The sequence below is a fragment of the Bombus terrestris genome, chromosome 6 (assembly GCF_910591885.1).
Source record: "Bombus terrestris chromosome 6, iyBomTerr1.2, whole genome shotgun sequence".
Taxonomy (NCBI): Eukaryota; Metazoa; Arthropoda; class Insecta; order Hymenoptera; family Apidae; genus Bombus; species Bombus terrestris.
In genome coordinates this window covers 22,977,208-22,994,352 of record NC_063274.1, presented here as the reverse complement: position 1 = coordinate 22,994,352, position 17,145 = coordinate 22,977,208, and the positions used below count along the sequence as shown (strand labels likewise).

Below are 17,145 nucleotides of genomic sequence, written 5' to 3'. Positions count from 1 at the left end.
AGTGTACTTCCTCGAATTCTCATCCATGGGTATTTGGTGGAATCCCGAGGATAAGTCTAAAGCGGAGAAATATTTTGCGTTCCCTAGTTGCGATAGTATATCGTCAATGTCGGGTAATGGATATGCGTCTTGGTCCGTTAATTCGTTTAACTTCCGAAAGTCAATCACTATTCGCCACTTTTGTTTCCCCGACGCGTCGATTTTCTTTGGGACGACCCAGACGGGAGAGTTATAGGGAGAGTCGGAGGGTTCTATAATCTTTTTGTCTAACATTTCCGTCATTTGTTTGTTTATTTCGATTTTATGGTATTCGGGAGGACGGTAGGATTTTACGTTGATGATTTTATCTTCTTTCAATGTAATGGAATGTTTAGCAAGAGATGTACACGGTAATGTTTCACTGTCTAAATTAAATACATCCATGTAATAGAGAAGAATCTTTCCTATAGGTTCTCTGAGAGGTTTTTCTATGTGCGATAGTCGAATCGAAGATTTGAATTTTTGGATTTGATCTATGGTATTTGTATTTTCGATAATGTTAGAAACTTGAATTGAGGACTTACCACCATTGATAAAGCACACTGGCGTTGGCTTCCCTTCGAGGTATACAATTTTTTGAATGGTTTCTCCTGGTGCAAGGGTTGGTTCTTGTTGCAGCAGAAGGGTGTTGTTATCTAATTTCAATGTTTCGTTGGAGAGTTCGAATCGATATTGATTCAAACCGGGTAAGCCTAATACGCCATCTTCTATAATTGGGAAATCGTCATCTATTAAAGAGAAGTCTATCTTTTTGTCGAACAAATTCAATTTGACTTTGGAATTAGATTCGTATTCGGAATGTCCCATGGAGAATTTCTTTGTGTCTGGTATTGTTGTCTTTCCTGGGTAGCATCTTTGTTTAAGCAAGTTGATTCCTGCCCCGGAGTCAACGAGAAATCGCAATCCTGGTCGTCCTGGTAATTGTAATAGTATTGTGGGTAATCTTCCTGAGGTAGCATTGTTAATTCTGATTGTTCTTGAACGTGGTTTATTCCTGGAGGGGCTTTTCTTTGAAGCGGTATCGGAAAATTTTGGCATTGATTTGGAAGGTGTCCCAATCGATTGCATTTGGGGACATTTCGCTTGCGTCTTTTCGCTTAATGGTCTGTTCCCAAACTTCGTAAAATTGTTCGTTCTTGGTAGAATATTTTGTGTGAGTGAAGTTTTATTATTTGTGTTACTTGTAATAGCGAGGCGATTGTCTACTGGATGAGAAGCCTGGTTACGATAAAATGGCGGGGCGATTGTTTGTCGCGTCATTTGTCTGCGAGAGCTGTGCTCGCGAAAGTATCTTTCCATATTCATTGCTTTCCTTTCTGCTTCGATGAGATTTGGGGGGAGATTAGCCATTAGCGCCTGCCCTATTTCTGGACGAAGGCCTCTTACATAGTCGGTCACAGAGTCCATGTATAGTTGCTCGTTCATCACCCGTCGAGTTAGTTCGTCTCTATACTCGTTGGTAATGCTGTGTTGGAGTTTGTTAAAAACGCTTCGAAATCTGATGTTATAGTTTTGCACGCTCTCAGTTAATCCTTGCCTCATTCCTCTTAATTCGTCCTGTTGTTCTCTCACTGATACTTGCGCAGCTACATTACGTCTCAATGCTTCATACAGAGATTCGAATTCGGTAATACGAATATTGCGGATTGCCATTGCGGCTTTTCCTACAATCTTCTCTATTTTAATCATTTTTAGTAATAGTGTTGGTTCGCTACACATCATTCTTACTTCTTGTATTTCATGAATAAGATCCTCCACGTCTATATCATCCTTTCCGTTTAATATCGGAATGCATTTTAATGCACTCTCAGCTTTTAGCTCTGGTTGCGTATATTGTTCAGGAAAAGTCCTTTCCCAGGATGGTTGAGGTGGTGTTTGAAGTAATGGGCGAGGTTCTCGAAGGACCGATTGATCTTTAGCGGTGTGGGTTACTTCGTCTACAGTTATTAGGGAACTGGCCTCCGATACATTTCCCGTTTTTGTGTTTGCTACAACTTCATCCATACGTAGTGTAAGCATACTCATTTGTTGGGTCAGTCTCTCATTTTGTTTCTGCATTGCATCAAGCAAAGCTTTAACTGTTGAGTCTATTCCGCTGTTAGTTAAAGCGGCGCTAACAGTTTCGGTTTTGTCTTCTCGTGGCGTTGCCATTGTTATACTAATTGTGCTGTCTGTTCTCGATCTGTATTTGACAAAAGAATCCAGGGCTTGCTCACCTTGATCGTTTAACCCGTAGGAAAGGTTCCGTTGCGGTGTTCCTTTGTCGAAACGTCGAAAGTGTCTGCTCTGTTACAGTGGTCCACTGATCCTCAATCTTCAAAGTTGACCGTAGCCCGAAATGCGTAATTTCGTTTTCTTGAAGTTGATGGATCCTGGCACGGATCGCCAAAATGTCACGTAAAATAAAAAAAGAAATTAAAAAAAAAAAAAGAAACTTTATTTTTACTTCGTTTATACACTTATAAGACACTTCTGAGCTCTAGGCGTGACCGTTCGAGACTGAGGCTCTTACAATATTTTTTACTTTCGGTGACATCTGTTTCTTCTTTTGTTTTTCATCCTTCATCATCCCCACCACCCTGCAGGCGCACGCGACCGCTGCCACGCTTCCAGAACATTCGGTGGAAGGACCGTTAGGGCACAAATGAACCCTCAGGCACTCCGGCAATATACATTGTCGCCAAGGTCGCCATGTGTAATGTTCAAGTATCGGCTGTCTGGAAAATGTTTAGAAGTGGTCGCCTAAGGTGACATCAGGGCAAAAGAGTTTGGGGTTACAGTGTCCTGGTCTCTGACGTGATTTACGTTACAAGTGCTTTGTCTCGCGAGAATGATATCCAGATAAAATGGAAACATGGAGCAATTTATGATCTAGCAATTGAAGAACTATTGCGTAGACGTGATCTTGCAGTGACCGACAGTGAAGCTGAATTGATCGCTTGTTTGTTGCAAGTGTCACGTAAAATAAAAAAAGAAATTAAAAAAAAAAAGAAACTTTATTTTTACTTCGTTTATACACTTATAAGACACTTCTGAGCTCTAGGCGTGACCGTTCGAGACTGAGGCTCTTACAATATTTTTTACTTTCGGTGACATCTGTTTCTTCTTTTGTTTTTCATCCTTCATCATCCCCACCACCCTGCAGGCGCACGCGACCGCTGCCACGCTTCCAGAACATTCGGTGGAAGGACCGTTAGGGCACAAATGAACCCTCAGGCACTCCGGCAATATACATTGTCGCCAAGGTCGCCATGTGTAATGTTCAAGTATCGGCTGTCTGGAGAATGTTTAGAAGTGGTCGCCTAAGGTGACATCAGGGCAAAAGAGTTTGGGGTTACAGTGTCCTGGTCTCTGACGTGATTTACGTTACACAAGCATACCAGGATTTTAGAAAACATCTTTCAACTAGTGTGAATGTTAGGCACAACATACCTTCGGAAGAATTAGCTGAACGTTCTAGAAGTGGTTGAAGCACAAATTCAGGAACAAGTGATGAAAATGGTGCACGCTAAAATACGGGCTATGCAGCATAAACAGGAATTGCAGCGTGGGTGAGAATGGCAACACGAATTGAGTTTGTAACGTAATTGGGAATGGTAACGTAATTTACATAATCTTCCGAGAATACTACTTTGGATATATCCGACGGTCGGAATTAGGGATCTAAATAATAAAAAAAAATAAATAATGTAGTATCGCGGAAATTTAGGTATAAATTTTTTCTGATACTATTTATAATTTGTAATTTATTTACAATAAATTAGTTATACAGATATTGATGAGACAGAAAACGATTATTGTTTAATATGGTACTAAATGTACAATCTTATTCTAATTCGATCACTCTCGCAATTCAACAACGCCAACAACTCAATCTTTCAGCTACGCTAGTAACTCACGCAACTCGACAACGCTGACAACTCCACTCTCAACAACGCTAACACTTCTCGCAACTCGACAACGCTAACAACTCTTCTCTTCGACTCCTTGATTAACTCTGACCTCTCGACTTATACTCCTTCTCGATCAACCGTCCAACGCTTCTCGACCAACAACTTTTTTTAGATTCAAACCGTCCCGTTAACGCTCCGCAAGAACTAGGTGGCTTTAGTCACATAGGCTTTTTTCCCTATATAAACTAACGACCGAAAGACAGACGACATTGTTTTGATCGATTTCTAACCAGGCTTTTTCCTCACGATACTACTGTAGTATCGTGAACGAAAGGCCTAAGATATCGGCCAAATCGTAAACAATGTCGCGAGAGCCGCGGCATCGTCGGGTACATCAATGTGTCGTCGGTCCTTTCAAGTGAACAGTTTCGTGGAAAAGGCCTGCGTGACCCTGGCCACGGGCGTTTTCGGGACACGTGCGCGATAGGGCGGGAAAAGACAAAAGAGATGCTAAAGGGAGAGTTAGTTGAGATGCCGGCGAGAACGAATGCAAAAGGCGTACAGTATGAGTTGAGAAGCGAAAGCGTGCGAGTGCAGATGCCGAAGACGAGAGTTATAGAGTTGCGAGAGTTATTTGAGCGGAATAAGACTTTTGTGTTTTAGTTCAAGTTGAACATTTATCGTTCTCTGTCCAATTAATCTCTGTTATTTTCATTTATCTTAATAAATAGTATTAAGAGAATTTTACAAATCTAAATTATCCTAATCCTATCCTTTATCCGATACTGCACTACAATACTTGCAGGATTAAAAATTCCGTTAAAAAGATTCTGTTTATGGTGGTTCCTTAGGTTTATTAAGGGTTTGTATAACGGTGCGTGGGCCTTTAACGATCAGACAATGAAGGATGTCGCACGGACCATCTCACGTGACGTAACACTTCTGTTTTTCAAACTTTCTTCTTCATAAATTACATAATAGTTCTACTGGAAGTATAAAGCGGACGTACCACAAAACATCATTTATGTTATTATACTTTTTACTAAAATTTTGAGTTTTTATAGTAAATGGTAATTTTTTATTTTACACAACGAATGTATACGTCAATCGCACCGGAATAAAATTTCCGATTGACGTGTATATACATCGAACACAGTCAATTGCTTGATGCCCTCGTCAATTGTGAAAGCGATGCTGAGGGGACAAAAAGAGTTCCTCGCAGTCCGCTCCTATTGCGAAGGAGTAATGCTCGTAAAGGAGTGGACAGAGCGGGAGGGTGTCAGAACATCCCACTCTAGTAGGGTTCCGTGCCGAAGGGCGGCCTTGCGCCTCCATAGGTGGTCATAGGAGTCGACATGCCGAGGAGGTTCTGGGATCTACTCAGGATTGTATCACGTTCCAGAGGATAGCGTTGAGACGGGTGGTTCCAATGCCCAAATTAACCTAGGAACCACTCCCAAGAAGACACAGGAGTTTTTCGGCGGTAATTCGAAAGAGTCCCGGGGCATCCCTGTTAAGCGTCAGGCGGGCCACCGTGGGGTTTCAATCGGTAAAGTCCGACACTACTCCGCCGCTTCCCAGGAGCTTTAACTGCTTAATGTGTGTTAATAAAAATATTGTATTACAATATCTTTTATTTCATTCTTTGTTTCATATATTTTCATATATTTTTTCATTTAATAAATAAATTTTATAACTGTTTTTTCATGTTAATAACAATTGACAATAGTTTAATACAATCAGAAAAAATTTTTGTGAAAAGAAAAGTAACAAAAGAATTTTTTCATAATCGATAATGGTTATCGGTAACCAAAATAAAATTCGAGCCATGATGGTTATTGGTAATTAATATTAAATTTCCGACATCGATAATGGTTAGCAGTAGCCATAAAAAATTAATCATTTATAATGATTATTCGTAATCGGAACAGTTTGATATTAATATTATTTAATCATTCAATTTTTTGAGAAATTTCTTTGAGATTTATTTATAACACTTCCAGTTAAACAAATATTAATTTTTACGTAATGACTTTTTTCCAAAAAGTATTTAAAATAGCTATTACTTCATCTTGTGAAGGAATAAATCTATAGAAATTTATTAAAGATTGCCCGAAGAATCCTGGATATTATAAATATACATGATTTCATAAAGCAAGGGTCGATACTGGCCATTTCCTAGATCTGTGTTTACATTTAAGTTATTAAATCTTGCTAATATCTATGCTGAACCCTGCGATGTTAAGAACACAGTTATGGTTGCGGTTCTATTGTGTGAACAATCTGTATCATCTTAATATACAGGTTTAAAAAATTGAACTTAGTACGTAGAAAACGAAGATTTCAAATATATTAGGTCATCCCATAAGTTCGTTCCGTTTTTCAAGCTGTTATATATGTTAAGATTGTTTACATATCTTTCAGTTTCATGAAAAAATGTAATCTCCCTCTCGCTGTACAACTTCATCCCATTTTTCAAATGCATTGGTCCCTTATCGCCATATGTTTATAAATCGACACATGAAATGTATACACAAAAGTCGGCACGAACTTATGGGATGACCTAATATTAACACTAATTAGTACATCCTATAATATAGCGTTAGCTTATAAAAATTCGTCGAGTTCGTTTTCGAAATAAATTCCATAATTTTCGTACTGTTTCCCGTGAAGCAACGCGCGCGAAGGACATGAGATAAAATGTGCATAACTTCGAAATTCATTGATGAAGAACTCGTGGGAAGTGCTAATTAGGGTTAACCGAGTACCCTTTAATATCGTACGAAATGTAAGGCATTTAATATTGTGGACATCGTACAACCGAGGCTCGTTTATTCTGTATCAAATTATCCTGTAACGCGTTGCGTCACCAAAATTAAACATCAAATTCGATGTGTAACTGCACCAACTACTAAAGCATCTGCTCTGCGATTGCAAAATCTGCGTCTTTTAGTGTCCAACGAGGAATGAATCGTTCTCCTTCTTATGGATAAACATACGCAACGGTATTAAATATAATATATTCTTATAATATAAATATTTCCATTGACAAGTATTGTGAAGACTATACGGAAATTTCATCGAAATACACGAGAATACAACACAGACTGACTGTTAATCGATTCATGGTTGACCTAGTGACCGTTTATTTTTATTGCACAATTTGCACGTATGTATATGCCGTCGATAAATTAACTCGAATAATCTATACAAGTATTACATAAATGTGCTTAAGACTCGTCGCCACTACCGAGCGTCCAGAAGCAAAAGTCTAACGAATCATCATCTAAGCAATCATGAAACATTTGGCTGTGAGTTATAAATAAAATATAATAACCTTCTCAAAAATAGCATGTAATGTGTCATGTCAGAGCTTAATCTAATCCAACAGCTTTCTTTACAAAATTCATTTTTGTTTTGTAATTTTGATTTGCATAGTTACTACACATGTTAAAAAGAACGTGTATACTTAATTCGGTAAATTTTAGGAAGGATATGATAATAGGAGTCCGCATGCATATATATGTACACAATGCAGGGAAATAGATGAAAATAGAGGAAAGAGGGGAAAGATAGCAACATCATTTCTACGCGTAAAATATTCGAAACGCGTATCACTTGTGCGCATTGATCTATCAAATAATAAATCGTAAATAATGGTGGCTCGTTAAGTACCAAAATAATTTAACAACGTTATTACATATGAAATGCACTAAGCAAATTTGAATGTTATTCCGTTTCCGAAATCGTGCATAGTTTTATCGTTTCTGTTCCACGTATTATCAAAATTACAAAAAGATCATGATGAAAACCGTCCTATTCTCATCTTCAGGTATTTTATTAAGCCTGGAAACAGAAAGAAATTCTATGTTTTTAATTTCATACGCTGTTTTATGAGATCAGATTCAAATATCAGTCGTTTAACGTTCCTATAGATTGTTGTATAATAAACATCGTTTCGAGATGACAAACATCACAAATATAGCTTGTTTTAAAATGCAACATTTTGAATTAAAGTATTCGAACTACTAAAATCGATACGTGTTCCTTTTCGCGATTGAAAATATTTTAATTTTTAGAAAGGAAGATATGTTTTCTCATAGGAGCAGAAATGTTAAAGTAAAAGCACAAACTCTTCTACATCTGCTAATTAATTAGAACCACGGAATTTTCCAACCCTCCGCGACTATGTAATCTTCCGTTTACTAGACAAAACTTATCTCGTTTCCTGCTCTCTGCTCTATAACTGTTCTATAATTCTTTATCAAGTGTATTTCACTTAGTAAATGAACGTCATGTCTTTAAATTGCAGGGAGCAAGATATGCAAATCTAAAAAGTTTCTCACGTGCATCGTACCTGTTTCAGGCAGTGCTTTTCCACCCGAATTCGCTGATACTATCCAAAATGTAACGGTATCGCTGGGAAGGGACGCAACTTTTACGTGTCTGGTCAATCATTTAGGGTGCTACAGGGTAAGTTAGCCCTAATGAAAATTCATTCGATGAAGGTGGGACACGCGTACACCGGCCAGATTTTTTATTTGTTTAACTTTTTTCCCTCGTCTACGCTATTGTTTTATCCATTGTAAAAAGGCAAGAATTTAGGAAAGATTCATTACAAATCGCAATTATAGAATTGCATTTTATTCAAATCTTTCTGTGTCTCATTGACAGAAAGAATCGTAGTAGCTTTTTTGCAGTTTTATACTCGCTTTATACAATTTTCTTTCCAAATTTTTCAGAACGAAAAATTTTGTTTTAAGGAATTTTTTCATACAATCATAGAAAATAATAGAATATGTAGAAATGTCTTCTATCCTGTATCTCGACGCGGATAATGAAAATGCAGTCACTAGCACACATCCGAAATAAATAACGTATTAAATACGTGACTAGTCGGTATAAGATGTACTTGAGAACTTTCTTCCAAGTATCCAAGTATCCAAGTAAAGCATCTTCGCCAACAAAACCAATTCCTGAAACAACGTATACATATACCACTAAACCGGCAAGTATTCTTCATTCGATATTCTTCATACTGTCACATCCTTATATTTGAACACAAAAATAGAACCATTTTTCCTGTCGTATTGAATTTCATATTCGTCACTGTGAAGACAATTCAGTTACGCATCGTAGGGTGTACTAATACAAAGTTTCTGTTTGCTACTATTGAAACTGTTATTACCCAATTTGTACAATGGCAGCCTTGCCATCTTCTATACGTCAACGTTTAAGCTAGCAATTTTCAAATAGAATAGAGACGACCAGGCAAATAAATTAATGTTTGCTCGGTTAGAACAGGGAACAACTTTTATCCTATAAACTATAAATATTTGGTTATACACGTATGAAAAATTGTACAGTTTATCTTACCGTAAATGAAGGCCGTCCGTGTAACCCGTGTTTCAACTTCAACGAATTAGACAAATGAGAAGATGGATCATAGTAAAGAGACGACGTCAAAAATTCAAAGAGTAGCTGTTCACAGAAGGTGAGCGCGAGGTGTTGTATAGCAGCAAGCCTGCTCCCTCTCATTAAGACCGCTTTGACACAGTTATAAAGAGATAAATAATCTAGTTACGATCATCTAATGACATTACGCGATAGTAAAGTGGTAACAAGCAAATTTGCTGCAGCTAATTTTTTATTTAAAACTTAGTGCCGAGTCACAGTAAGTCCAACAATGCTACTGAACCGTGCATACACAATTTTTGCTAGAATGTTTCGTAATATAACACCCTTTATCCGATCGTATCTTAAACCAACCAATTAAACTAACTGCATCATATTCTAAAAATTCTAATTAAATTGTTCCAGTAGCAGATTTATATTTGAAGTGCCAGAAATAAAACTAATATTATACAAGAGATATTGTTAAAACAAGCAAATGACAAAATCTCAATCTGTATGAAATTAATTTAATTATAACAATCATGTATAACTCTGACTCAAATTCAATATTTTTACACGATGAACAGCTCGGTTTCCTAACTAGCTAATTTCTGGAACTTATATTTGGATACGGCGAAAACAAATTTCAACTACATCTTTTTAGGAGGGAGAGAGTTACTCTCCGGAAACAATTTCGAATACCATTACGGCATTACCATTACAGTACACCCCAAAACACATTTTCTATTAATACAAGCGTTCTCGAGATCCCCATAATACGCCTCTGCGACTTCCCAAGATTTGGAATATTCTAAGGAAAATGCAAATATCGTTCCGAAGTTTGGTCAAGGAAATACAAGACGCATACGCTCCGCCTATACGTGTCTCCCCGGCCGTGTCGTACGTATCCGGCTTGTTTGCATTCCGTATTCGGCCTGTCTATAGGGAAATTGCGGTGTTCTCGACCATCGAAATCTATGAACACCTCTGTGCTTTCTGATCGTTCTCGTTTGCTCAGTGTGCCACCGTCTCATTAACCCTTTCGATCTGACTGGCTTGAGGACTTACATTTGACTAGCAGGTTTAACCTACATGCCTCTAGCTCTAGCAAATTACTCGCTACATTAAATTAAAGCTAATTTCAAGAATCGAACACTCTGCCACATCTCTCCAACCAACCGTCGTTTCATTGCGTCTGAAACGCTACTTTGCGAATTTTATTTTCGAATTGGAAGCTACGTAACGATATAATCAATTGGCATCGTACGACATAATTTTTCCTTCAAGTAGAATGTTTGTTTGTAAGAAAAGTTATGGTTAAAAAATAGGACAGTAAATCGAGTTTAAGAGAATAATTTATCTTCTTCAAGATATCCTGCGAAGAATGATAAGAAACTTTAATATTCATGAAATCGATCTTATTGAACGTTTAAAATATTGCAATACCGTATCGACGTTAAACTATCAATTTAGTTGTTTGCATCGTTTTTCTTGTAATAGATAAATATTTCCGTAGGTTGGTAGGGTGAAAGTGGATACTAAGGCGATCCAAGCGATCCACGATCACGTAATAACTCACAATAACAGGGTCTTGGTATCTCATAGTGACCATACTACGTGGAATCTTCACATAAAGAACGTACAACAGGAAGATGAGGGACGCTACATGTGTCAGATTAACACAGATCCAATGAAAAGCCAGGTAAGTTTATCATGTCATTTCTTCGAAGTTCTTCTAGTGCGATTGTGTATAATAGTAACAAATGTCTCAACTAAATTATACTTATTATGTAGAGTACTTGCTCAGAGGATGAACTAAAAATAGATAAAAGTGAGAGTTTAAAAACTAATTGTTGAATATATAGTACATTTGTATTACCAACGTGCGAGAGTGAGGGAACGTAGAACAAAAACACACACATGTATGTATCCCATCCCTAGTATGTATGAGAGCGTCACGTGATGACCTAGGACTCCGTTGAGACAAAAGAGAGAAGTGCAGTGTGAAATCTCGTGCCCTAGGCCTCCGGCGAGTAACCCACGTAGCGAGCTAAGTTACGTGAATATTACAATGAAGTTCTTTGTAATACTTCTCTAAATCATCGCCATACTTTAACGTTAGTTAATTGGGGACGTCTAATTTCGAACATTGGTTTAAATATTTAACTATGCAGGATTTTCCAATGCAAGAAACGGGTTATTTATAGAATTTAAGCACAAATCAAACACATCAAACACATTTAATTAGTTGCTATTTTGAGTATTATCAGCAACTATGATAAGTAATCGAAATCAGAGCTTTCTGCGATTCTGTGCACAGTTTAACCTATAGGATGAATCGTGGTAAGCCGAGAAACTTGGTGAAATAATTAGTTCGAAACTATTTGGATCGGTAAAGTTCTCGAATGCATGTTGTTGTAGAGCACATCAATTCCAATTAAGTGTACGCCGCTACACGTCCTTCCCGATTAGTTTACACGATATCTTTGCCGTGACTGATTGGATTTGCATACTTTAATACGCAATTAGCGTACGAACGAATGTACATTCTTATAAATATAATGTATCGAACTGTTAAAAAAGATCTGCAAACTAACGAATTATCATTACCATTACTTAGTGAATCTTTAAATGGCAGAAATGGAATAGTATCGAGTTATTTTAACGGAACCTGTGTTCATGTAATTCTGACTACAATGCAGTATTAGTTGAATTTTTAACTAATCGACTGCACGATGATATGCGCATTCTCATATTTCTGGCAGTTTCTAATGATTTTTATGACCGGTATCGTGATGGAAATACATAGCAGCTACGCTATTGTTACCTAAAATATGAAAATTTGGGAATGGGGACGAGAATGGAGACGGAGAGTTATTAGTTACTTACAATGTTACAATTTCTGCAAGTATCGAAGGTATTCCTCTAGAAGCTTCAAAAGCACGGCATACCAGAAAATCTCACAAGCTGTCTAGTAGTAGTAGTAGATAGTTCAGGAACTCCCGCTTATGAACACCTTGGCAATAACACTTAAGCTTCGATCATTTTTCTCGTAGCAAAGAGCAAACTTTTTTAGATGCTACTTATTAACCACGTATATTTACATTGCTATTAACAAAAATTTTATCATAAATCTGTTATTAGTATTTTTTATTTAAAAAAGTCTCGGTCGATCCTTTTTTTCTTATACTTAACATTAATATAATTTTTTTCCAATAATTTGAACAGAGCATGAGTTATTTCAGAATTTGCAGAATTGTAGAACTTGTTTCCAATAAAGTTAAATTCCCTTATCTATGAACAATGACACGCGATGATTACGCAGCAATCTAAATGCATATAATTTGTATATTGCATAAAATAAAATTTGTACTTTTACCTATTCCAACTTGGTCTCTCTTAGAAGCGTAGAAGGCAAAGAACCTTACATAAAATTGACGAGTAGCTAGACGACCCATTTCCTTTCTATGTTAAAAATTTCAACGCATTCATGAACACAGAATTCACGGTGGAATAAAATTTCGCTTAAAAAAAAGGGATATAATACATTTTCGATTCCAATAAAGCTAGTAAAAATTATGCTATCCATGTAATTGAGAAATGACTGTAGCGTACTATTTAAGCAGTCATGATGTTTTTGAAAAATACAATTCAGAGGAATCTTTTTCATAACTTTTAATGATCTTTCTTATATTTACCAAATTCTTTGACGTGTTACATTAATAAACATTCCATAAAAGTGACCTCGATTATCTATTATTACAATTACAATGTATCTGTTTCTTAATGTAGTATCGTGGAAAGTATTAGGTATACGATTTCTTTGATACTATTTATTTTATTTTAAATTAGTTATACAGATATTAATGGGACAGAAAACGATGGTTGTTTAATATGGAACTAATAGTAACAATCTTACTCTAACTTGGCTACTCACGCAACTCCGCAACGCTAACAACTCTACTCTCAACAACGCAACTCGACAACGCTAACTCTAACAACTCTACTCTTCGACTCCTCGATTAATTCTGACCTCTCGACCCACTCTCTCTTTTCGATTAACCGCTCCTTGGATTCGAATCGCTCCACTCCATTAGCGCTATTTTTCCCTTTGTCTAATTCCGTCCTGTTAACGCTTCGCAAGAACTAGGTGACTTTGATCACACCGGCTTTTTCTATGTAAACTAATAACCGAAGGACAAGCGACCTTGTTTTTGCTTAGTTTCTAACCAGGTTTTTTCCCCACGATACTACATTAATTAATAGTTATTTTAATACTAAACCTACCAACATTTTGTGTATACCTATTCCTACCGTGTCCGGTCAAAATGACCGGTGATTAAAGAAATAATGGTTCTTATGATTTAATTTAGGTAATGGTCAATTTATAACTGATATATATACATATATAAAATGATAAACTTTCAGTAAATTTCGTCTAAATTTACTTCTGTTTAATTTCAATTATATTTAATTAAATAGAATTACAGTTTTATTTATATAGAGATATATCTTATTCAACTTCGCTGCATTTTTTTACAAATGATCTTATTATCAAATGTACGTTTGCAGCATACATATTTCCCGCATCTTGAACAGATTTTCCTAGTTTTGTAACCTTTACAATTTTTTAATTCACAAGTTTTTTGTTGTAATGAATCTGAACTTGTTGGTAGTTTTATTGCTTGGTTTTTTTCCGCGATTCTTTATATAAAAGTAACGTGTGCACCAGGTTTATAATTTTGTGATTTCTCCATAAATCGGTCCTATACTGTAGATACCATTGCAAATTTATTGGTTCGTAAACGTTATCTTCTTTCGCTCTTCTTACGAAATCGTATAACCTTCACAATTTCAGCAAAGTCAGTTCTGCTTATTGTTTTTGAAAAAAATGCAGGTCTCCAAATTTTATTCCACAAATATGAGACATTTAAATTCTTTGCCTGATATGCACCACGGGCAATAAATGCATCTAGTTTTGTTCTATCTAGCTCCTTCTTAGTCCCCAATACTCTAAATGCTTCTTCTTCCGTACATTTCATTATATCATCCCTTATACGGTGATAAATGATAAGATAAAATGTCGTCTTTACTTGTCCTTTCATTATATGCCATTTGGCATATCCTTAAAAATATTATGAACTGATGCCCTGCCAGGTTTGGAACTTGCATCTATTTCTTTCTAAACTATTCCATCGGGCCCAGTTTCGATACATTGGTTCTTTACATCAGTCTCATTCCCTGATGTCAACGATAATTTCTTTCCTTTTTGCCCTGGACGTGAAAGCTTGTTTATAATATTCAACTTTGGTTCAATTGTAAATAGCTTTTCATGTGTTTCCATACTGTTTTCAGTTGCCGAAGTTTCTTGTTCATCGCATACTGAACGGTTTTCTTCTATGTCCGTTATTCTTTTTAATAATTTTTTTCTTTTTTTTTGGAAGTGTTAACATTTTTAGGGTAAATATTTATCACACAGTAATACCATATGCGAAATACAAAACTATTGTCAAATTATATAAGCTTTATTCTTTCTTTTACAGCAACTTTACACAAAGCGCTCTGAGATGCTTTCTGTCTGAGTTTTAGAAATAACAAGTTTAGATGTCGACTGATTGGCTAACAAACTGAGATGTATTCTGGTCAAAAGGACGATAGCAAGTAAGAATATGGTCTGTAACGGCGATATTTATATGAAAATATTGATGAGAGCTGGCCGTTCTCCGCCAACGGTTGCTCGAGGGTAGAATTGACCGTTGAATATGGGTAAACCCCGCTTTACCCGTGTTTTATTGGAATGAGCAATAACCCTAAGAAACTTCTCAACTTTTAAAATGTTTGTAACAATTGACCGTAAAAAAATGCTAAATTTTATGGCGGTTACTTAGGATTATTATGAACCTGAGTTGATATGTTTTGACACCTGGTGGCCATCTTGATCGAGGGATGGATTATTGTTTATAATAAGATTACGGGCGTAACAGTTGTTATTAATTCTTATTACTGATTTTGTTTGTTATCTGACCTTGATATAGCCTTATTTTAAGGGTAAATAAAATATTTTATCGACCGGATAAATTGACCGCCTGCGATAGGTAAGACAGAATACAATTTTTTTTAGAAAAAAAAAGCAAACAAAGTAAATACCAAAAAATATGTTATATGCATGTTTTATAAAAAGTCATAAATTATGAAGTGATACAATAACGTTTAAATATGGTTAAATTCCTGAAAAAATTTGTAAATGGTTAATTTGACCAGTATTGGTAGGTTTAATGTTAAATACATTATTATATTTTAGATTCTGGTCAAGTATCATATAACATGTCGATATTTCATAATAATAAAATTTTTGTAAGTATTGAAATATTATGTCAGAAAAGTTTACTGTGAGTTTAGACATAACTTTCTTTTGAATTGCGTCACTACTAAATATGGTTGGCAGATCTTTATTTTAAGGCACTATAAACTATACGAATTTGTTAAAATAATAACATATTGTTTAAAATAGCGTGGGTTTTCTTGATATAGACTTTTTTGTAATAAAACCTTTTGTTAGTTTATAAATACTCCAAGATTTCCTATTTCCTCTTAACCTCCTATTGTTATTACAAAACATTTCTTTTATGAGCTACGTTTTCCGTTGGAGATGCTTATGAAAGTAAAATCTGCTGGATTATTTTTCTTCGTTAAACTTGGCTACTTTCGTGTCTGCTAGTCGTGGAAACACGGAAGTTTTCAAAAATAAAATTGAACCGCATATCAATGCATATTATGCATATTGTTCTTTATAGTTCCCTTTCAATGTTTATTACGTCACTGTTTTACATCTCAATTATGCTGTAAATTTAAGGAAAATGGAGTGTTTTTCAAGGTCGAGGGCACGACAAAAATAGGGTATTTATCGAGCTATTTTCTGTAACGGACTGTTGAGGTTATTCGGTGTATTTTTTTTTTTTTTATTATTATTTATTAGAATATTTACAATCAATTCTCGTTGAGAATTTTCAGTAACTTAATTTGGCGTGATACAATGACATGGATTATAATAGTTCTATATCGTGGGTTCTAGTAGAAACCAAGGATTTAATCTAGAGAGTATTTTCTTTCTAGTCTGCGGATTTGATCCGTCGTGTCCAATAGTTGGGTGACTAATGGGTTGTGGTGGTTGTTGACTCTTGTGTTATATCTGCTTCTGGACTTGTGTATTTCATATTTGACTGTAGGTATCTTGAGGTCACGGTGGATTGTTTCATTGGTAACATACCAGGGTGCATTTAATGGGGATCTTAGCGTTTTCGATTGGAAGCGTTGGAGTATTTCAATGTTGGAATTACTTGCTGTTCCCCATAGTTGGATTCCGTAGGTCCAGCCTGGTTTTATTACGGTCTTATAGAGCGTAATTTTGTTCTGCGTGTATAGGTTGGAGCGACGGCCAATGAGCCAATAAAATTTTTCGAGTTTGTCCCTGAGTTGCTTCGCTTTGTCTATGATGTGTTGTTTCCATGTTAATCTCCTGTCCAGAGTCATGCCCAGGTATCTGACTGTGTCCTTGTCGGGAACTGTTATATTGTTAATGGAGACCTGAGGGCAGGTTTGTTTTCGCAGCGTGAAGGTTACATGTGTAGATTCTTTTTCATTAATTTTGAAACCCCATTTGTGGAACCACTTTCCCATTGAGTCGAGACCTCGCTGGAGGGTGGATGAGGCTATTGTTGGGTTGGCGTGGGACGCTAATAGCGCTGTGTTGTCGGCAAATGTTGCTATGTTTATTCCTGTTGATATTGGTAAGTCGGCAGTGTAGATGGAGAATAGAAGG

The 17,145-nt window shown here is 36.2% G+C and overlaps 1 protein-coding gene across 1 annotated transcript; it reads left to right on the top strand.

The window, feature by feature from the left end:
• The first annotated feature begins 7,736 nt into the window (after positions 1-7,736).
• LOC125385267 lies at positions 7,737-13,119 on the top strand. The gene is made up of 4 exons (XM_048406572.1): positions 7,737-7,764; positions 8,245-8,405; positions 10,843-11,028; positions 11,121-13,119. The coding sequence occupies exons 1-4, from the start codon at positions 7,737-7,739 to the stop codon at positions 11,181-11,183; spliced, it is 438 nt and encodes a 145-aa protein (XP_048262529.1). The 3' UTR covers positions 11,184-13,119.
• The last annotated feature ends 4,026 nt before the right edge of the window (positions 13,120-17,145 follow it).